Source organism: Carassius gibelio, chromosome B20 (assembly GCF_023724105.1).
Source record: "Carassius gibelio isolate Cgi1373 ecotype wild population from Czech Republic chromosome B20, carGib1.2-hapl.c, whole genome shotgun sequence".
Taxonomy (NCBI): Eukaryota; Metazoa; Chordata; class Actinopteri; order Cypriniformes; family Cyprinidae; genus Carassius; species Carassius gibelio.
In genome coordinates this window covers 17,021,378-17,045,073 of record NC_068415.1, presented here as the reverse complement: position 1 = coordinate 17,045,073, position 23,696 = coordinate 17,021,378, and the positions used below count along the sequence as shown (strand labels likewise).

The window sequence follows — 23,696 nt, the reverse complement described above, 5'->3', positions numbered from 1 at the left end:
GGATTTTATTGGTTGGATCTATTGAACCAATAAGCACTTGATTGAACGAGTCAATTTAGATTTTGAATCTAAACGAGATCCGGAAAGGCAATTGACGAAGCATCTCATTCATACGGTGCTTTTAGCGAATCGTTGGGAGTGATTCATTGACACGCACACACACACACACACACACACACACACACACACACACAAACACACACATTCGCTTGTCGCCACCTGCTGGCGTAACTGTGTAGCGTACAGAAACAGTCGATGAACGAACCGACGAATCATGAATAGTTTTGATGAATTCAAATGATTCGAATCCTTCGAATGAATCAAAAACACCCGGACCCACCTCCAACTGTTAAAATTACGAAAGTTGGACAATGGACATTCGTTGCGTCGCCTGCGTATTTGTACACAAACATTTGATTATTTGACCATATAGATGGAAAAACGTTTCAGGTTTATCCTCACTACCAAATTATTCAATCTGTGCTTGATACATCTTCAAAGTAGACTAAATAATGTCGGAAACATCGGTTTCAGATAAATTAGACAATGATCAGTCTCGCGCGCCAACAGAAAACGAAGAAATCAACAACAACGCTCCAAAAAGCAACACTGAGGAGTCTTTGGAAATTTCACAAACCACATTTGACAAGAAAAAAGAGGTTTCAGACTCAAACGCTAATGCTAACACCTCTGAAAACGGCAAACCAGATGTAGCTTCTAATGATGGGGAAGGAGAGCAGCCCAAACCAAAGACAGATACTGATTTATCAAACACTGCTAACGTTAGTCTGCGGCCTGTAACCGTTAAGAGCTCAGCCTCATCTGAAGCTGCCCCAAAGGTCATAGCAGGCCCTGCACAGGTCAGATCCACCACACCAGTGGTTATAGGGGCCAGGGTGGTGACATCTAATGTTCAGGGACCCGGGGCCACCAGTTTGGCACTGGCTCCTCAGCCTGGAAGGGTCTCTGTTAGCTCTGTAGCCATAAGCCAGCCCAGGGTCACCACACTGACCACAGCCAAAGGGGCAGTCTTGACATTGCCAAGGATTTCCACCCCATCACAAAGTGTACCAATGACACGCACCCCTCAGACTGTGCCACTGCAGCTGCCTGCCAACTTCCAGGTACCACAAGGTGAGTTTACGTGGATTCAGGATACACTGTTTCATTTTATTGGTCTGTTTGTTTATTCTAACTGTAATGCTGTACTTAAGCATCAAGCCTACTTCTCAGTCTTGGCGATGTCTCACTGTCTCTCCCCCGCCTCTGAAGGAATGGTGTTAATCCGCAGTGACAGCGGGCAGTTGATGTTGGTATCTCAGCAGGCTCTGGCCCAGGCTCAGGGAATGCTGCCAAAACCAGCCAGTGCCAATGCCTCTGCTATAGTTAGACCCCCATCCTCACAGGTGTGTTATTTTGGTCACTTATCTTTAATGCTGGGAATAGAAACAAAGATCCAGTGAGGTAAACATATGATATTCATATTATGGTCTTTGAGCCCCCAGTCTCACCAGAGGGACAAAATTTGGTCAATGGACAGTTTAATGCATATAAAGTTTTCATAATGTTTTTTAATCTTTTTTTTCTTCTTTTTTTTTTTCTTTTACATATGATTAGGCTATATGATAATCTTTGATCATAAAAAGCATCATACTAATACTTCATTTGAAATTGTATATGTTCATTCATATTTTTAATATTAGCTTTTGTCTGTAAAAAAAAAAGTCTGTAATTTTTTGTGTAAAAAATACATATTTAATGCAAAATAAATATATATTTGTAGATAATTTACATTTATTATGCTTTCTTATACAGCATAAAAACAAGTAAATAAAAAATCTTTATCTCAAAATCCAGATAATTCATACTCGCTCAGTATTGCGATAAATAAGGTCACTGTGTGTGTGTGTGTGATAAAATTACAAATGTGAGAAGAAAAGTCAGAATTGTGAGATGTATACTTGCAATTGCAAGAAAAAGGCCAGAAATGTAAGAGAACTAGCAGTAACCTTTAAAAATTTTACGAACAATTAGAAGTCAGAATTGTGAGAGAAATAGCCATATATATATATATATATTTTTTTTTTTTTTAATATTGTGGGGAAAATAGGCTAATTATGAAAAGAGCAAATTATGTTGGAAAAACTTAGTCTTTAATGCTTACTATTTGTCACAATATAAATGCATCTGCAAGCACATGAAAACATGAAGAAGCTTCCTGCACAACTTTTGCACAAATGCACAACTTTATTTCATATGTCTTTTTTGTTTTTTTACAGGCAACTGTAACCACTACACCAATCATCAGAGTTTCTTTTCCACCTTCCAGTGCATCAGCTACTACCAATATTAAACTTAACCCCACTACAAGGACTGCCGTTCAGAAACCACCCTCCGCTACAGGAACTGCAATTTTCACGCCATCATGTACAGCAGGAGCTACCATCATTAAACCAGCCGGTGTTATAGGGACGGCTATCAGGAAGCCCAGCTCTACCATGGGGCCTGTTATCAAAGCCAGTCAAATGACTCCAAACAGCAGCACACCGGGGACCTTTAACCAGAGGACTAATTCTGTCACTGCAACTACCATAATTAATACCTCTGCTGTAAAGGTATTACTCACTTTGGCCGCATCAATTATTGATCCAAACAACAAAACAAAAATAATGGTTCATACTCTGACTTCAGGGCAAGATGTTGACGGGAATGCATTGTTAGCTTTCCCTCAGTGATTTAAATAGAAATGTAGGTCATTCAGTGTGACATCTACCTAATCATGTCTGTGCTTTATTTTCTCTGCAGTCTGGTGGCAAGGGTGCTCTCTCCACCCAGGGTAATGCCCCACGTATGACGTCCCCTAATGTACCAGCCAGATCCAGCACGAACACATCATCAACCCCAGTCACTGTTACAGCTGTAAGGATACACGAATACATAAATATTAATCCTGGAAAGCCTGACATAATATAAAGTATCAGGGAAAAAAGCTGTTTTTAAACTTATACAAAATCTAATAATAAAAAAATGCTTATGATTTGGTACATCAGGCTTTTATGGTTTATATAGTGTAATATAAGATAATATGGAGCTTTCTGAATTTCTATACACAAAAAGTACACTGAAATTCTGATAGCTTGTAATGTAAGTTTGGGATATTTTTTATAACAATGTAGCATATTTCTTGCAGAAAAGCTTATAAATAACAGTTGTCACTCTATGTCTCCCATTAATATGCCTTTGATGCTAGATATTTAAATTAAAAGTTTTGTTATCAAAAGCTCTGTAGTTTAAAGGTTGGGGGAGAACATATAGCGCAGTGCAATACTATGGTGATTGAGAGAAGAATAAATCTCATGATTTTACATATTTGGTGTGCACATGAGAAAAAGGTGATTTACAAAAAGGTATGGATAATCGAATTAGTTGCTTCAGTCCAATACAAGTGATTCCTCTGTTTACTTTATGAAAAGTGAGGATAAAATTTGGTCAATATGGAAATCAGATAATTATTTTCATTTATTTTATTTTTAGATTTTTTTTACAGAACATTAACTAGGGTTAGGTGATCTAAAAGTACATTTAGATATTTAAAATTAATTATCCAATATTAGCTGATATCAATATTTTTTTTTTGCGTTTTCACTATGTGCATGACAAAACTGATCATGTTTAATTTCCTTTATCATCAGGAGACCTTGGAGAATGTGAAGAAGTGTAAAAACTTTCTGGTCACTCTTATGAAGCTGGCATCGAGTGGCACACGCTCAGCCAACATGGCTCAGAACGTCAAAGCTCTTGTCAAAGCCCTGCTGGTATGATGTCACTTGCTGCTTTCAAAATCAATATTCTAGAATACATTGAGTTTTAAAGGGCTTTTGTTGTCTTCTCCACATGTAGGATGGGAAACTAGAGGCAGAGGAGTTTACTGAAAAACTCTACATGGAGCTCAAGTCATCCCCTCAGCCATATCTAGTGCCTTTCCTGAAGGTGAATGCAGTTAAAACTCATTTAGATATTGCCAGCAACTTCAACAAAGTCATATGGGTATATGTGAGGGTAGTGACCTCATTTTTGACCTGATTTTAAGATGAAATCTATTATCAGACCTTAAAGCTCATGCATGAATGAGACGCGACCTCTTTGGTGCGAGCTAAATTAGATATACAAGCAGAGATGCTGATGTATTAATTCTTTCAGAGGAGCCTGCCAGCTGTCCGTCAGCTCACCCCAAACTCGCAGCTCTTCATTCAGCAGTGCGACCAACTCAAGCCCTCAGATTCGACACCAACCAAGGCCACAAACCAGAAGTCCACTGCATCTGTCAGCTCCTCCCTCAAGCCCAACCAGCCAACCAGAATGGCTCAGCTGGTAAACCCCGGCCCATTTTTAGTCCCGACAGGGTAATTTATCATGATGATTTCAGGGGTTTGCCTATATGAAACAACGGAAGAGTAATTAGGTAATAAAGAAAACAAATGATCGTTCAGAGGTGGTGTTTTCACCATGGCAACAACTCTGGATGTGCATTGTTTTCAGGTTAATCTGCAGGTATGATTTCTCTATCAATAGTTAGAATACCATATGGTGTCTGGAATTCAGGTATGTGTGTTCGGGGACCCTGAATGCACTGTTTTGATGTTTTATGTAATAGTAGACAGTCTGTGTGTTTGTGTGAGAGCGAAACACTCTAATTTCACACTGCCTCCTTCCCAGCACACTGGTTCATTTTTATGACAGCCTCTCTTCACTTTGTCTTCATTTCCTGGTTAACTCACCACCGCCCACGGTGTACAGGCTAATTCACTTAAAACCACCAGTATCCCACAAGCCCAAGCAGAGCCAAATTAGTTTTACACTAGAGACAAAGATGCATGAGTCTTAGCCCATTTCTTACCAGGAATGTCATGTTATCATATTCAAATAATGTCATGATTTGTTTTTCTGTAATCTAATATCACCATTTTATTGGACGTCTTGATGGATTTCCACTGAAATACAGAAGCTCATTTCCCATATACCTGAATAGACTTTAGAGGTTTTGATTACTTCAGAATCAGAAAGTGCTCTGAGGGTTTGCAGAAAGTGCTCCTGTCTAAAATGGTTTGTACAATGTCCTTGAGGTGGACTAAACCCAGCGTACCTTCTTTGAATATTTTCATATGCATAATTCTTGCATCTTTGTTGTATTTATTTAGAAATACTGTCTTAGTATTGATTTTGTTTTTACTTTGCCAGGTGATCCAGCAACCTAAAGGAGTAATCGTCAAACAGTCTTTGACGTCAGCTCAGACAAGTTTACCTGCACTGAACCAAACTCAACCCAAACAGATGCTCATTCAAACCAATGCTAACGCAGCAGGTATAAGCTATAGTTTCACCATTGAAAAGTTTCGAAGTCGGTACAATGTTTTTGAAATAAGTCCCTAATGCTAACCAGGGCTGTGTTTATTTAATCAAAAATGAAGTTGAAACAGTTCCAGGTCCCGTTTGAAGTTCAATTAGCATCTGTCAACTGAATATACTGGAGAGTAGATTTTGTTTCTTCTGGAAACCCTCCCAAGCAAGCAACTTGTGCTGATGTTGGTGCTGTTTTATATCTTTTGAGGCTTGCTGACACAGAGAATGAACTAATTCCTGCAATTTCCCAGATGTGATCCTTGGAGAGTCTTTTCAATTCAAACTTTACACCTCAACTTGAATTAGGATGATATAGGCACATTTCTTCTTCCAGGCAGATCTGCACTTGATTGAATCGTCTTAATTATTCCTCTAAAGGAATTATTCCTATTAAAGGAATGTGTCCTTTGTGTAAGCTCATATTCATACTCCTGTGAAAAAGGAATAGCTGGTCATTTACACGTACAATATGGGAATGGGAATATAGTTTATACATATTTTATTCATGAAAATGTCTAGAAGTGCTACTAAATAACCATGATTTATAATGTAACCCCACCCCCCCCCCCCCCACACACACACACACACAAACAGCTTTCAATAGTTTTACCGCAATAAAAGGTTCGATTTTTGTTAAACTGTCAAACTGAGATTTGAACCTATGGCGGAAGGAAATAGTTCCGTACAAAAAGAGGGTTTTTAAAGATACTCCATTGTTGTCTTTTATATATATGTGAGTGTGTGTATATGTATATGTGTATACACACACACACACACTTATGCTGTCAAAATGTTGTAAAACACAATACCACACACGGTGCGATATGGCTGTATATCAGCTCCCTATCACTGCTACTCATGTTGTTAACGACAGCTTCAAGACGCCTCCTGTATGGAAAATCTAGCTGCATGCATTGCTTGGGTGTGATTTTGGCCCATTATTCCATATTCTTCAAATTTTGAAGGTTGTGTGGGCCTCTTCTATGAACTCTAATCTTTAGTTCTTTCAATGGATTTTCTATTGGATTCAAGTCAGGTGATTGGCTGGGCTGTTCTAACAGCTTTATTTTCTTTTTCTGAAACCAATTGAGAGTTTCCTTGGCTCTGAGTTTCTGATCATTGTCTCGCTGGACTTTCCATCCTTGTTTCATCTTCATCATCCTGGTAGATGGCAGTAAATCTTTAACAAGAATATCTCTGTACATTTTTCCTTCAATTATATGAATGATGCCACACCATGATGTTTTTGGGTTGATGTGCAGTGCCATTTGACCTTCAGACAAAGTGTTTATTATGGCATCCAAAGAGTAAAATTTTTGTCTTATCTGATCGGACTATATTCTCCCAGTGTTTCACAGGCTTGTCTTAATGTCGTGCAGCAAACTTTAAATGAGCTTCAACATGCTTTTTCTTCAGCAATAGAGTGCTGCGTGGTGAGAGTGTATACAGGCCACGGCGGTTGAGTGCATTACTTATTGTTTTCTTTTAAACAATTGTACATGCTTAATCCAGATCCTCGGCTCTTAGATAACTCTTGATAATTGTTTGACTACTCTGTCAGAAATCCTGTGAGGAGCACCTGGTCATCATGGCCGGTTTATGGTCAAATTATGTTCTTTTCACTTCTGGATTATGGCCCCAACAGTGCGCACTGAAACATTCAGGAGTATAGAAATCCTTCTTTAACCAATGCCATCAGTATTGCAACAATAAGGTTGTGAAGGTTTTGAGAGCGCTCTTTGCTTTTACCCATCATGAGACACCTTTTTATAGGCCATCAGTTTGGACTAAACCAGCTAACATTAATTTCCAATGACAAGGAGCAGGATTGCTTTCTAATTACTGATACATTTCCATATGGTGTCTTGGCTTTCCATGCCTTTTAAACCTCCCTTTCTTTATGTGTTCAATACTTTTTCCACGTCATTCTACTTTTATTACACTGAATTTATTTTTGTTTTCTTTGTATGTATGGATTACTTGGGTTGTTACCGACCGCTGGTGAACATTTCATGTCAATAGCACCTTTAGAAATATATTAGAGAAAAATGGTGATGTTCAATACTTATTTTGCCCGCTGTACGTGAATGCCATTTTGATCTAAGCTCAGTATACTGAAAGACTAGGTGAGCTTTTATTATTTTTGTGCTTCTTTCACCTCCAAGTGTCCCAATTCATTTCAGGCTGATAAAAATACCTGTATTTTTATTCTGTCCCCTCAGGTGCTGTTCGGCGGCAGTCCATCCTTCAGGCATCTAAAACACACTTTTCCCAACCACTCCTTCCAGCGCAGCCACACGGCTTCAAGGACAGCACCTCGGGCTCTTTCCGGTAATAGCTCTGACTTGCGGCCATTCGTTGCTTATAGGATGAATGTGAATAGATGGCAGTCAATGTCGATATAGATTAAGATTTCTAGATGAGCTATACCATTAGCACATTAATTCTAAGACTTATAAAAAAGTGAAATCCTGTCCTTTAATTTTTTTGACGGACTTTCATTTAGAGATGATGATGACATTAATGATGTGGCTTCCATGGCCGGCGTGAACCTGAGTGAGGAGAATGCTCGTATTTTGGCCTCTGGCTCCGAGCTTGTGGGATCAGTGATCCGCTCCTGTCAAGAGGAGCCCTTTTTATTCCCATCAGCCCTTCAGTCACGAGTGCTGCAGATAGGTAACTTCCCACAACCCATTTAATTACTTTCTAAGATTTTTATATATAACATTTGATTAGGTACACCTGTTTCTTGGTAACACAAATTGCTAATCAGCTAATCACATGGCAGCAATTAAATGCATTTAGGCATCTAGATGTGGTGAAGACGACATGCTGAAGTTCAAACTGAGCATCAGAATGGGGAAGAAAGGGGTTTTAAGTGACTTTGAATGTAAAATGGTTGTTGGTGTCAGACGGGCTGGTCTGAGTATTTCAAAAACTGCTGATCTACTGGGATTTTCATGCGCAACCATCTCAAGGGTTTATAGAAAATAGTCTGAAAAAGAGAACATATCCAGTGAGCAGCAATAGGCTTAATGCCTTGTTGATGTCAGAGAAGAATGGGTAGACTGGTTAGAGTTGATAGAAAGGCAACAGTAACTCAAATAAATACTCATTAAAGCCAATGTATGCAGAATACCATCTTTGAATGCACAACACGTCGAACCCTGAAGCAGATGGGCCACAGCAACAGAAGACCATACTGGGTGCTGCTCCTGTCAGCTAAGAACAGGAAATGGAGGAAACAATTCACACAGGCTCACCAAAATTGGACAATAGAAGATTGGAAAAACGTTGCCTGGTCTGATGAGTCTCAGTTTCTGCTGTGACATTCGGATGATAGGGTCAGAATTTGACGTAAAGAACATGAAAGCATGGCTCGATCCTGCCTTGTCTCAACGGTTCAGGCTGGTGGTTATGTTGGATATATTCTTGGCACACTTTGGGCCCCTACGTAACAATTGAGCATCCTTTAAATGCCACAGTCTACCTGAGTATTGCTGCTGACCATGTCCATCCCTTTATGGCTACAGTGTACCCATCTTCTGATGGCTACTTCCAGCAGGATAATGCACCATGTCACAAAGCTCATATAGTCTCAGACTAGTTTCTTGAACATGACGAGTTCACTTTAATCAAATGGCCTCCATAGTCACTAGATCTCAATCCAATAGAGCAGCTTTGGGATGTGGTGGAATGCATTAAATTATTAAATTAAGTTTTTTTGTTGTTGTTTTTTAGCTGGTTTTAGAGAGGTTTTTGATTATTTTTCTGCTGATCAACCTCGGTGAAAATCTTGCAGACCAGCTAAACCAATTGAGCACCAGCTTTAGGACTTTGAATGTAATGCAAATACCAGGCAGCGCAATTCCAGTTTAGAGGAAAGAGTGTCTAAGGGTTAGCTAATGTAACACAAAAGAGTTTTAACAAATTACTTTACGTGTACTGTAGGTAGTTGCTAATTAGTAACTCGATATTGCATAATTATTTAAAACCAACATTCCTGAACGCTGTATTCCTCCATATTTTACTGACCTCAGCTATAGCATGAACAGCTTTTTTTTCCATCTTTGGCTGCGTCTCAATTTGGAGGCTGCATCCTCCGGAGGTTGCATTTGAAGACTGAATATGTCATTAAGGATTTCTTATTTAAGAAAAGTTACAATAATAAGATTGACTGTTACTCTTTGTGAGGTTTAGAATACTATCATTTATTTCTTACTTAAACGGTTACTTTTCTTAAAGAGCCAGTAAGATGCAAATTTTAAGCTTCGTATCACTGTTTATAAGTCCTGTACATTAGGTTTAAATCCATCCAAGGTTAAAAAACATTGTCATTTTGTCAAAATATCATTTTAAAATTACCTTAATTCTCAGAGATCCCCAAACGGTTCGCGCGAAGCTATTCAAAAGATTCAGTTTCCTTAAACCCCACCTTTTGGTAGCATACTGTGTTCTGATTGGTCAACTAACATAGTCAGGTTTGATTGGTTGTTCCGCACACACCTCCACGGTAAACTATGCTTTAGCATCTGTTTGGGGTGAATTATGTCTTATTCCTCTCATCGCGAAACAAACAGTAAAATAAAAAACTTGAACAGTCTCGCTGCTTTTTCTTCTGTGTGGGTGTATTCAAACCGCGCGCTTCAGTTTGAATCTGAATAGCGCGTTCAGCGCGGGGGCGTGGTCACGAAGGGAGACATGAAAAGCAGACATCGCGTTGTTTTCATATGGATTACTTTATCACAGAATATCTGTTTTCGGCAGCACTTGTTTAGTTTTAAAGTAGACATGTCAAACTTTCTATAGATATCTCTCTCATGTCTCTTCATGAATATTCACGGAGTTACACTTCATTTGAATGACGTGTTTGTACATGACGATCAGCGCAGACAGGCTGCAGACAGCACACATACTGACGCTCAGGAGAAAACAGACATATAACACAAATAACTTCATAATCATACTTCGCGTTGTGATTCAGAGATGCTCATTGTTCTAAATAAAGTTGGTAATGAACCATCTTTTATGGCCAAACGCTTTGAAAATCCCGCTGTACTCACCGAGATTATAAAAGCAGTCATCAGTGAAATGTTGTGGACACAACAAAAGGGATTCGTTGTACTGCTCTGGTATTGTGGTAAAAATGAATTTTAGACATTGGTTCTTCTGATTTTCATTCTTTGGCAGTGAAAATAAAACAAACTTGCCTTTACAATTAAAAACACACGGTCTCCTCGACATGATACTCTCACACCAACCAGAGCGTCTGTGTGGGGGGTGGGGCAGGTCAGAGTTCCGTTTCTCCCAAGACGGTAAGCGGAGATTATTATGCAAAGTGTTCCTAGTGACGTACATAGAGATGGACAAAAGATTTGAAATCTATAACGACTCGTTTCAGCGATTCAGAGTCGACTCCTTACTTTAGAAGCCAATAACTTTATAAATCGTGTACTTTTTGGTTTAATTACTTTGCACATTGTTTACACTGATGGACAGCTACATCATACACTGTAATACAGGTAATTTTTGATTTCCCATCTGTGTGGCTCTTTAAATGAGACTTCCCTGATGACGTATGTAGCCTTAAAATGCGACCTCTGGAGGACAACGCATTCTAAATGAGACACAGCCAGTGTATCTTTACTCAAAGTGATATTGTATTTCCCTCCATCTCTGATTGTCAAAGTCTGTTCACCTCCCTCAGCTCTGCCTCTACAGCATGCATCCTGTCTGTGTTTTTTTTGGGCATATGTTGCGCTGTGTTGTGACACACGAGAGCAGTCTCTGTCTTTGATCAGTGGTATCTCTGACGAGCCTGTTCTGCTTAATCAGTATGCTAATGACTGCCGAGCCGCGCAAAGTTGCCAGAGTGGCAAGAATCCACTCTGCTGCACTGATCAAAAAAGCGTCGGAACAAGGGAGAGAAAGGACGACAGAGGCGGAGGGAGGGAGAGAGGCAGATAGCCAGGAGGTAGGGGGAGTCGTGCGGAGGAGGAGGAGACGAAAAGAGAGAATGTGGAAATGAAAGAGACAGGCTTGTCCTCGCAGGAACTCAGTCCGCATCAGCAGAAAGGGCAGAAATGAGATGGAATTGGAGTGTTTGCAGATGTCTGTCTACTCGGCAAGCGTAACAGACCAACAGGAACAAAGCATGTCTGACATTATGGAAATGTGAATACAATATAAACAGCCGAGGAAAACAACAAAATAGCTGGATCCCAGCTCGATGAAGACATTTGCCTCTAATTTTACACAATCTCCATTTCTGTCAGGCAGTAAATAGGTCTGCACAAATGTTGAATTAGAGTTGGATTCATGGCTTTCTTGAAGAACTGTCTGTGATTAACATGCCCACACACAATCTGTGCCCACAGAACTTGAATGTGCAGTTCACAAAGTTGTACCTATTTCCCGCATCTGACACGTTAATACATTTAAGCTAATTTGATTATGCGTTCATCTACAAATAAAAGTGAATTATCTCAAAACTATTTAACATTTAACCACAACACATTTTCCCCCTTTAAAAAATTCAATACTGCCGTGGACTTTGAACTTTGAAATTGAAACTGGGTTCTGTTGACATTTCTTGTATCAGATGAGGTATGACTGTTTTAAATACAGTCCTGAAATGTATAAATGACTTCACTTCAACAATCTTTATTCTTTCTCTGCAATTTTGAATTGATCCACAAGTTACAAATTGGCTTTTATAAATGAATTATTTATTAATCTTGACATTGATAACATTGAGATAAAATCAGACCTTAGAATGAGTTTTTCTCCCATGCTAGGACAACTACTAAACGTGTGATTGTGGATGCATAGGTGGATCTTTGAGCATCACAGAGGTCTGTCCTGATGTCCTTGAACTGCTCTCTCTTGCTACACAAGAGAGGCTTCGGGACCTGCTGGAGAAGATAACCATTGTAGCACAGCATCGACAGATTTCTTATAAGGTATCCTTGCCTATAAACCACAATAGACAAGATAATTGAGAAAATCTAAAACTTTCAGAATTAGTTTAGCTTGTTTCTTAAAAGGTTGACACACTTAATATAGTGGTTTCAACTACTGTGTACTTGCATTTAAATCTTTTTTTATACAGTGCATTGTGTACATTCACATTTTTACTTTGTACTTTTACATTGTACCTTTTAACATCTGTAATTAATTTCTTACATCTGCAATTATACTGTTGACTCTACATCACATGTTAATCCTAATCATACTACTTAAAGGGACACTGAGTAGGAATTACTCCCATCTAGTGGTGAAATTGTATTTTGCATTCAAACTAACTTTGCTCTCCAGCGCCTCGCTTTTTCAAATGCGCGTTGCATCTACGGTAGGCGATATGTACCAAAAAGCTTTGACAGGATGTCTTCTAATAGCACTTTGTCGAGTTTTCCTTCAGGTGAACAGGTGTGTTATTTCAAACAAACTGCAACATGACAATTAACAAACGAATGTTACAGTATGAATTACTGACTGTGGAAAACATGAAATATTGTAATTAGTAGTTATGTCTAATTTATTCGTTATATTTTCTGAATTATATGCATTGTTAGATATAAAAAAAATATTATAATATAGACTGTAACACTGACTTACCTGTCGAGAAGAAAACTGGCCACTTCAGCGTCTCTTTTGAAATCTTTATCAAGCATTAGCTCTTTCCACCTAGAAAAAGCTTCCCCGACATTAACTCTTGTTTTCTGTAATCTACGGTCACGTTTCCTTTTACGTTCTATTTTTGACTGTTTTGGCGACGATGTTATCTTCTCCTGTGGCGCGGCATATGTATGGTCCATAATAAGAATGCAATCCAGACTTTTAAACTTGCCGGTGCAGTTTCAAGCGCCTCTCACTGCTCTGCACCTGCGTTTCTGGCTCTGACCGAAAACGCGCTGTGGAAACGCGTTGGCTTAGTACTTTTTGTCCCTCTCTGCTATTATAGTTTTGCAAGATGGCGGAACTACATGGAAGCCTCCGTCAACCTACCCGTCCCATGTATATAAAGATAATAAATTCTTCATTTAAAAGGATTAGTTTAAACATTGGCATAGGTATTTGTACACCATTGAGGGCATATTTATGAATAAAAATATTGATTTTAGATAATAAAATACCTAAAAAGTTACTTATTGTCCCTTTAATCTGTCCCTAACATATTCTATAACTAGACATTAACACAATTGGTACACTGTACCTAAAATTACATCTTGACATGCATACAGTCTCTAAAGACACCTGATCTAAACTTTGATATTTCAGCTCAATAAAACAGGCGATGTACCAAAGATGTTAGGGGGTAGCTGTGGGTCCAGATGGGGAGTAAAATAACTATTAGGCTATGAAATAAACGAATATTTCTCGCACAGGGTCATGAATTTATGCCTACATTGAAGTAGGCTAAGCCCTGTCTAGGCTCTGCCCCTGAACAGGCTATCCGTGAGCCATTCATTAGTCTGATTAGTTATAAAGTTATAAAATAGTTGCAATAAACGTGTTAAGAATCCATACAACTGTAACAGTGTAGGACATTTATTATGCCGCATGGAACTGGGGAATGACTGATGATGGCACAGTTTAATATTTGGTTGACCAATCAGCGGAAAAGGGGCGTTTAGTTCCCACCCACATGTAAAAATCAAATATTCAAGTCATTTATACATTTTCTAGCCTTGAATAAAAAAATCAAAAAATAATTCTAAAGAAACTTTCCATAATGTACAGTCCCAACCCCCCCCCCCCCCCATGAATAAGAATTTAGCTTAAAAAAAACAAAAGCAGTCAAAATTTTCAAAAGTATATTCAAAATGTATAATTAAATTTTTCTTACATATGAGTATTGAACAAATTGAGGAAAATGTCATGTTTAATTGCTTTTTTATAACCCTTTAACTGCCCCACCAAGAAAAAAGCATTTTTTGTTTGCATTTCTTATATCCTTATGTCATTAGTAACCACACTCAATGTATTTTTTTTCCAACACGTCCCATAATTTTTAAAACATTAGCTTAGCTTTTCTACGTTTACCAAAAAGTGACAAATCAACCATTTGGTTGAGCACGTTTTTGAAAAATTATTGAAAACATACTAAAGTTTTTTCATGGCACCAAGTAAAATAATTTTGTAAAGTTGGGGCTCTTACAGTGTAATATGTCAAAAAAATATGCTTACCTTGCAAAATTTCACCAAAAACAGTTTACATGGCAGGAGTGATTTCTTTCTCTCTGACATCCATCAAAGAAGAAGTGTTGTGACAAATGCTGTTGATTTTTTTTGGCTTAACATACCTCTACCAGATGGTAGAGATGGCTCAATCAGCTTGAATTAAGTTAGGTACTCCTCTCAATAAAATATAGTGACTCAAAATGTGCTCAACCATTTGGTCGAGCGGCAGTTAAAGGGTTAAAGAAATAATAAGACTTCATTAACACTTTAGAATAGGTAACACCTGTTAACTATTAACTATGACATTTCTCTCAATAAATTCTTAATTTGCTGCTTATAAATATTTAGTATTGTAGTTGTTAGGTTTAGGTGTTGGGTAAGATTAGGGATGGAGAATAAGATCAAGAAGAATAAGGCATTAATATTTACTTAATTACTAATACATGGCTAATATTCTAGTAATATCCATGGTAATAAGCAACTAATAGGTGTTACCTATTCTAAAGTGTTATCAAGACTTCTTCACCTTACAAATGGTTGTCAAAAGAAAAGTGCTAAAAAAGTGCACAAAGTGTGATGGGCTATTTGTGGGATCAGAACCACAAAATAATCAAATCTATGCTAGGGCTTGCTCCCCTATTATGTAATACACAAAGAACAGTATGTAAAAGGATGACCTCCTACCTCCCCACATCAAATTGGCACTTAACTATCCCATAAGGCCATGGGAGAGGAATTGTGAATGACATTGAAGCGACACAACTGATACCTGAAGTCACATAACAATGTTCTACATCCAGATAAATATCATATTACACACATTCATACAGAACATAACTTTTTAAAGGCTGCAAAGTATGTGATTATGGATTAAGTTATTGTTTTAGGCAACTATTGTTTTTCCCAAAATTACACTGCAATATGGATGTAAAATGGGTAGTTAATGCCCATTGCGTTTTAATGCCCATGTGTTTCATGTTGACTTGTATAAACAAAACGTGTACTACAGTCTCAAATGTGTGTCTCGTCGTACTCTAATGTTTCCTGTGGTGAGGATGATTGGCGTTACAGTCAGACCAATGACACGCGCTCTCAGCTGAAGTTCCTGGAGCAGCTGGAAAGACTGGAGAAACAGAGGAGGGAGGAAGAGGAGCGAGAAGCCCTGCTCCGCATTGCCCGGGTAACAAGCTGACACAACAAAAGAGGAGGAAAAAAACACCTGGATTCAGTCTCTGTTTAAAATGTACTGTTTTTTTCACCTCTGTTTGCGTGTAGAGTCGCTCAAACAGTGAAGACCCAGAGCAACAGCGTCTGAAACAGCGAGCCAAAGAGGTAGAAGGATTTCTGTGTGTTGGTGTTAATAAAAATACATACATCCCTCCTCCACAACCTGTTTTTCATTCCTTCTGCTCCCTTGTATAGCAATGAGGACGATCAATACTCTTCATAAAAGTCCCATTTGTGGCCCACATAGACAAATCCACACACATACATACACATACCCTGGAGACAAGGCTCTCTAATTGGGGGCTCATTTTAATTGAGTCTAATATTGGGTCTGGAATTGAAGCCTGCGGCTAAACAGGGAACAGAATGTAATGAAAGCCCTCTGGATGAGTTGTGTGTCTGTTTACAAGGTAACGCTCATCTAGTCATGTGTTAGAGAGCACGTAACATGTTTGTATTTTTGCACATGTTTTCAATTTGGGTTCTTTGTCATAGTCTATCGGTAAAATCAATAGTGCTGAAATAAAACATTCATCACCAATAACAGCTTTCCAGGTTTTTTTTTTTTTTTTTTTTTTAAACATTCCATGTGGATTTGGGTGAGCCAATGGAAATATTGACTTTATTTTTGAGTGCCTGTCAAACGCTCATTCTCTCTTGTTTTGCCCTTGTTTAGATGCAGCAGTTGGAGTTGGCACAGATGGAGCACAGGGATGCAAATTTGGCAGCGCTGGCAGCCCTGGGGCCACGTAAGAGGAAATCTCTGGAGGCTCCCGGCTCAGGGGCCAACCAGGTACCTGCACATGTCTATACAGTCACCTCTATTCAGAGTTTTCCTGTATACTGCCTTAATACTTCAGTCTGTGCAGATGTGCAGGAAATGTTTACATGTAAATGTAAACAGTCTGTAGAACAGAGCTTTTGGTCATTTTTATATTTCTGTCTGCATTTGGATAAGCTGTTCTGGTTTTATTAAGTTCATGGGTAAGTCTTCCTATGTGGCTATATGAAATTATGCATTTACTCTTATGTCACTTAAATATAAGTAAACTCAAGAAAGGGAATAGGTATATTGTGTTTGAGGCCACCACTAACTGTCGACCAAATGCATCAATCTCTTTGATTGACTTTTTCATTTTATAAAATCGGTTGATAAAATGCCGCTCAGTGTCGGTAAGATTTGTTTTTAAGAAGTTAGTACTTTTATACAATAAAGATGACAGTAAAGACATTGATAATGCAGTTATTTTGTACTTTGCTCATCAGAAATACCTGAAAGAAAATGTATGATAGTTTCCACAAAAATTTTAATCAGCTGTTTTCAACATTTGATAATTATAAAAAAACGTTAATATTAAAAATCTGCATATTAGAATGATTTCTGAAGGATCATGTCACTGAAGACTGGAGGAATGATGCTGAAAATACAGCTTTGCAATAACAGGAATAAATTACATTTTTAAATATATTTCAACAGAAAATGGTTATTTAAAACAGTTTAAAACTTTATAACTATTTTGATCAAATAAATGCAGCCTTGGTGAGCATGAGGTACTTTGAAAAACAGTAAAAAATCTTACCGACCCCAAACGTTTGATGATAATATACTGTTTATGCCTAAAGAGGAAGAACTTAACTTCAGTGTAATATACCGGGTGGTATTGTTAGTGATTTTATAAAATAAATGAGTAAAAAAGGACAAGGAAAGACTGAACAAAAGACCAGAGGATTTTATGTTAGTTTAGTTTAATTAGTTTTTACATTTGTGAATTATTTTTCCTTTAGGCTGTGAGGAATGCTAATAAGTGAAAAGATGGTTTTGAGTTGTTGTGTGCTTAAATTACACAGGCCTTTTAGAAAAAATGCCTCTGCCTAGGGAAGTTTAGTGTTTGCCTCATTTTGAGGAGTTTAAAGAGCCGGTGCAGTTAGAAGGAAAAGAACAGAGGTTAAAAGATGCCAGCCTTGTGTTTCCAAAGTTAAATTATCTGCAGCACCATTTATTTATTCATGTCTATATGTATGCCTAAATCTTTATTTTTGTTATACTGTATTTCTTTTTTCCAGAATTAAGGTTCTGATCGATTGATTGAACAATTTCTCAAAAGGATAATGAAATTTTTTTTTAGCTCCCCTTGTGAAGTGAAAAAGCACTTATATGTATTGATTGTGCATGTGTAGTGTACTTCAAAGTATATTTAAGGGTGCTTTCACACTAGCACTTTTGGTGAACACCTGAGTTCAGTAAGTTTGGATGATTGTGAACGCTGTCTTCCGAACTCGGGGGCACACCTGTGAACCGTACCCAAGTCTGCTTAAAAAGGGTGGCCTGGGGTACGGTCCAAGTGAACTCTGGTACGGTTCCTTTCTGATGTGAATGCAATTGTACCAAATTATGGAAGTGAACTGCTATTAATTACATATTATTTGATAAAAATGTGTTTGTGTGTGTTTCACTCACTCTCCTGATGAGCATGACTGACACACTGCAAGCAGAGAGCTGTATATCTAATTTCTATTTGTCTTTAATGTTCTTTAGAGCATTTACAGTGCATTCATAAGCCAGACCAGGGCTTAATTTGTGCCGGAACAAGCCGGATCCGGCACCTCCGAAATCCGATCCGGCACCTCATTTTGGCGGATCCTCCTCCTCCAGGGGCGGCGTTTCAGTATGGCAGACAGAGAATAGCCAGATATGTGCCGTGAAAAACTATCCAAAATTCATATCTCTATTATAATTTGTTATTATTATTTATATCACATGGTTTAGAAATATTGAACCAATGATAAGTATTTAAAGGAGCTTGTAAAACTTCATAATGCCATTGGATCCTCAAGCTCTCGCAAAACCTCGTCACTTCACCCGCCTCCACACATTTAGTGCTGTTCATTTATTTGAGTAACTTTTTTGACATTTGATTATAAAGTGTTTTAATTCTACAAAATATGGTGTAAAAACTTCTGAGTGCTGCCCTCTTCAGGTTGAACGGTGGCTACTGCAGTTAAATTTTCCTATTGGATGTTGCGGTGGCAAGTGACGTAAGCGGTGGCGGGTGACGAAAGCAGTTTCCAGCTCACCACGCCCCTTGGTATGAGCTACCACGCTATTGGCAGTATAAATCTTGTTCCGTCAAAATCACTGTAGTGAGTCAGGAGTTGGAATTGCGAGTATTGATAACAACCAAGATAGACTATTATAGCATCTGTTTAGCATAGCAATTATATAGTTATTTAGATCTTCAAGTTAGCGTAGATTTATCTGTATTTAGTACGGTGGTCAGGATGGTACGTAGGTGTGTTGCTGGTTGTGACAGCACTGCTGGACTGCATAGTTTTCCAGCAGACTTTAAAATTAGGCGCCAGTGGTTGCATGCACTTGGCCTGGAAGACCGCAAATTCCCGCCTAGAACTGCAGTGTGTAAACTGCATTTTACGCGGGATTGCTTCTCCAACGCAATGGAGATGGAAATGGGCTTCTCCATACAGCTCGCGCTGAAAAGCGACGCGGTGCGGGAGTTAAGACCGCAGTTTGAGCCAGCGGCTCAAATTGATATGAACAGACACCTTGACATCCTCCACTTCAGGTGAAAGTGGGGGAGAAAAGTCGTCTACTTCAAATGATCGCTCTGTTGCAAAGCTACTCAAAGCTAGTCACTCTCCATTTTAGCGTCTCTGACAGCAGCTGTCAATCAATCCGTCACTGCGAGTCTCAGGTTCATGCCGCACTCGCTCAGCCCCGCCCTAGGTTCGTCACCTCTATCTCTGCTGTGATCTGCCCACTTTTTAATGGAATGATTTTTGGTGGCAAATCTTATTTTGACCCATATTTTGGGAAAATGCTTTAAATTCTTTTTTAAACTCAACGGTACACTCTGGGCAAATTCACTACCCTTTCGTTATGTTCGTGGATGAAAACATCCACTAAATTAAACTGCTGTAAAAATTTATCAGATAAATATTTTTTTCAATTTTTTTTGCATAAATCTATTAATCAACCTCAGTCCTGATCAAAACTACCAAATGTTTAAAAAAAAAAAATCCAAGATTTTAACTCTTTAATTACCAAGTTCATAAATGATGTCACTGATTTGGGGAAAAAAACACACAATGTTACATTTTCAATTTAAAAAGTGATTGTGGACTGGATATTTTTTTACCTTTTTATCACAGTCTTGGGCATGTCAAAGATTAGTAGCAAGATTGGCTTTGATGCATTGTTAGTTTTTGTGCAGCTTTAGATTTAAATTTTTTCTCCCTCATTTGTTGTTGGTGGCTGTTTTTGCCCCATTGACTTCCATTATAAGAAATTTTTTGATTGCAAAGCCATGAAACCATATAATCATGCATTATTGATTGTTTGTGTTTTTCGTTTTGGGAAGAGGTAAAAAAAAATATTTTTACAGTTGGTCACTAGGTGGGACCATTAACCCTTTAGATAGGCCTGTGCAAAAAAAGGCTTAGTTTCTGGCTTGTATATGGAGTTATATGGAGTATAACAGGAAATTATAGTGTTTGTGTATATAATACTCGCGAGTCAGCTTTATATGCGCGAGCTTTGGATGTGACTGTGAGGGCACATACTGTAATACAGCCTGTGGACCGCGTGAGTACCAAATGGCTTAAAATTCTTAAAAAGGTGTGCAAATTATTATACATTTTTGTGACAATGCAACAATGACCCGATTAGTCAAGTGACAGTTCTGTCAGCTGTCCTGAAATGCGAGTGAGTCTTGTATCGCAGCGTGCAGGTCACTGAAGCGCTGATGAGAAGCGTGCTCTGAGAGAGTTCATGGATTAAAACGACTGATTTAATCTTAGACTTTGTGTGGATTTACTTTATTATTCAAACCTACAAGCTATGTTGAATAAATGCAGGAATTTCCCTCATTCTAACTTTGAAAGCTGCGATTAAAACAATGCGACACAGTCCCCCTCAGAAAAGTTTTTAGGCCTGGAAATTGTCGTTTTAAAATCGCATGGCATTTCCATGTTATTCATGACCTTGCAGACCCTATAAAAGCAACTGATGCACGCTCTTAATCACTTAAACTGGTCCACCAATGTGATTGCGCGAGTGCTCCGATACCTCTCCCTTCTGTAATCGCGTGCCGGATCCGTTACCCCGCTTTGTTCCGGGACTTCGCAATTTACAAATTAAGCACTGAGACAGACGATATTGCCATTATGTATTGAAGCTTTGGAAAAAAAACAAACCGTTCAAAAATATAAATATAGAAGTGAAGAGAGCAATATTATTGTATACAATTTACAATATACAATATTACTGTTGTTACTTACTTGATGATGCAAACGAACCGTGGTTCTGACCCAAATAAAATCATATGAACGCAGTACAGTGGTAGCAAAAATAACTTTTTTTACTAAATTGCTAATTCAATGCAAATGTGTAATATTTTAAAATACAGTTTAATATATTAGAAAGTTTTAATGTAATTGAAATTATATTTTAATTTATCATAAATGTTTGTCAGTGTATTTGGCAGGACACGTTAATCCTTTTTCTTAAGACAATAGTGCAATAATCATAATTAATTATGAAGCAACATGAAGATGTACTAACTGTGCGTTCACACCGCTGGCGTCGAGAGCGTCAAAAATCACTCTTGCCGCTCTGCTCACGACGCTGCAGACAGATTAGAGAGCGCTCAGACGCTCTGACGTAGATCGAATTCTTATTTTGTATTTAAAGTGGCCGCAAAGCAAACAAGCTTGTTGATCTCGTGCAGACTAACCCCAAGGAGGGTAACGTTATAAGTTAACCTGATTAAATATTGTTGTGGACGAAATATTAAGATCCTTTACTTAAAATGAACAAATCTCAGACACCTTGGTCAACGTATCACTTTTAAATAATTTTTTTTATGTCACTGTACGCAAACAGGGACACCTCATAGATTATTGCAAACTTGAAACCGCAATAATCAACCTGTCCTCCGTTGTGCTTGGGAACTAAATGGTCGGAGCTGCGTTCTCTGGAATCCTCTCAAGCAGTGTACTTCTACGTTCCGATTGGTTGCTGCCCTAACCGCGTCATAGCTCATTACCATAAAGTTGCCTTGATTTCAACTCTCCTCTACGCTCTCAACGGCCAAGTCGCGCCGCTCCTCGCCGCTGCTCGACGCCGGCTTACATTGAAAATGAATGACTTCCGACCGCTTTGACACTCTCGACACCGGCGGTGTGAACGCACAGTTAGTGATGTACTTCAGTTGCTGATCCCCATTAACTTGTATAGTGGTTTTTTTTCTCTGTACTACAGAAGTCAATGGGCACCAGCAACTGAAGGTGAATTATCCCTTTAAGTGGGTTAGAAAACCACTCTAAAGACTTTAAAGTCTGCATGCAATCAAAATGTACAATATTTATTTTGTTAGCGTGCATTGTTAGTCTTATTGTGCATTCGTCGAGAGCGTCAAAAGTTGCTCTCAGACGCTCTGATGTAGATCGAATGCTTATTTTGTATTTAAAGCAGCCGTAAAGCAAACAAGCTTGTTGATCTCGTGCAGACTAACCACAAGGAGGGTAACGTTATAAGTTAACCTCATTAAATATTGTTGTGGATCCTTTACCTAATAATGTATAAAGCACTGTAGAAATATTCTGATGCAAGTAAAAGTATTGCATTGAAAATGCTACTTAAGTAAATATAATCAAGTATAAACATTACTTAATGTAAGTATAATCAGGGAAATTTGTTTAAAGGAAACTGGGACTACAGTACTATTATTTATTATATCATTAGATTATTATTCCTATAACGTTACTGCACATCAGCAACTCACCAGGAGCTGTGTTCTATGGAATCCTCTCAAGCGGTGGACTTCTACGTTCCGATTGGTTGCTGCCCAAACGCGTCATAGCTCATTACCATAAAGTTGCCTTGATTTCAACTCTCCTCGACGCTCTCAACGGTCAAGTCGTGCCGTGCTGCTCTTCGCGTCTGCTGAGTTAATCCTCTGAAAAAAACTTGAATTAAAATCTGATTATTTGCTTCTGCTCCGGAACGGCACTCTTGCTCTGATGACGTCAGTTTGACGGCTTGGGCAGAATTTGCTTAACCACGCCCCTACAGACGTTAGTGTGCTGCGAGTAAAAGATGAGAGGAGGACTGAAAAAATAAAACCCCGCCCTCTACTCAATATTCTGTTTCAGGTGGAAATACGTCACCATACTGAAATACAGTCAGCCACAACCTTTTAGTTCACACAGATAACTTTAATAACTTTTATTAATTCAATTTTATTTAAACTATAATAAATTTCAATTCATTTGCAACTAACGCACGTACAAGTGTACTAAAGTAATATCGGTGTATACTAGTGTACTTCTTTTCCACTATGATTTTGTGATGATATCAAGCATGTGCTATTGTTTTTTTCATGAATTATTTCTAAACTGATTTCATATGAGAAAAACCATTTAGGTCCATGTGGCTCCAAGAATGATTCTTTATGTCTGTCTGCCCAGTTGTTAGGTTCATGTGGGCAGTTTGCTACTCGAGCACCGGTTCGAGTCACTTTGAGAGATCTGACCTTCTGCATGGAGCAAGACCCCACATTCAGACACACTCTCATGCTGTATAGAGCATTTCTAGGCTAGATAACCACACAAACACAACTTCTGAGTTTTGTTCTGTGTTTGGGAAAAGTTCTTTAGATTACATAGTACTTTACCATGGTTCAAAATGAAACCGTTTTTGTTATATTTCTGTGTTCCTATCCTTGTTTTGATGACTGAATAAACTGTTTGTATAGATTGACTAGTAAGTCAGCACAAAATAATAAATTTAACACTATTAGCAGCAACACAATGTGTGGATCTCGTATATTTGAACTGCAGAGTTGTGTATGTTGTCCAAATTCTTAATA

General features: G+C 38.3%; 1 protein-coding gene across 2 annotated transcripts; it reads left to right on the top strand.

The window, feature by feature from the left end:
• Positions 1 to 173: 173 nt before the first annotated feature.
• On the top strand, positions 174 to 23,632 carry taf4b (TAF4B RNA polymerase II, TATA box binding protein (TBP)-associated factor). 2 transcript variants are annotated; one of them, XM_052585782.1, is made up of 15 exons: positions 174 to 1,134; positions 1,273 to 1,406; positions 2,280 to 2,615; positions 2,806 to 2,919; positions 3,693 to 3,815; positions 3,901 to 3,990; positions 4,201 to 4,371; positions 5,239 to 5,362; positions 7,623 to 7,731; positions 7,907 to 8,076; positions 12,232 to 12,362; positions 15,593 to 15,763; positions 15,859 to 15,915; positions 16,487 to 16,603; positions 23,296 to 23,632. In XM_052585782.1, the coding sequence occupies exons 1-15, from the start codon at positions 513 to 515 to the stop codon at positions 23,425 to 23,427; spliced, it is 2,601 nt and encodes an 866-aa protein (XP_052441742.1). In that variant the 5' UTR covers positions 174 to 512; the 3' UTR covers positions 23,428 to 23,632. The 2 variants fall into 2 exon arrangements, with proteins under 2 accessions (XP_052441742.1, XP_052441743.1); XM_052585783.1 differs by having other exon boundaries at positions 178 to 1,134; positions 15,638 to 15,763.
• Positions 23,633 to 23,696: the final 64 nt, after the last annotated feature.

Coding starts and splice junctions, on each gene's coding strand:
- taf4b (XM_052585782.1), top strand. CDS start 513: ATGTCGGAAACATCGGTTTCAGATAAATTAGACAATGATCAGTCTCGC. Junction 7,732..7,906: donor AGCACCTCGGGCTCTTTCCG/GTAATAGCTCTG, acceptor ACTTTCATTTAG/AGATGATGATGACATTAATG. Junction 15,916..16,486: donor TGAAACAGCGAGCCAAAGAG/GTAGAAGGATTT, acceptor GCCCTTGTTTAG/ATGCAGCAGTTGGAGTTGGC.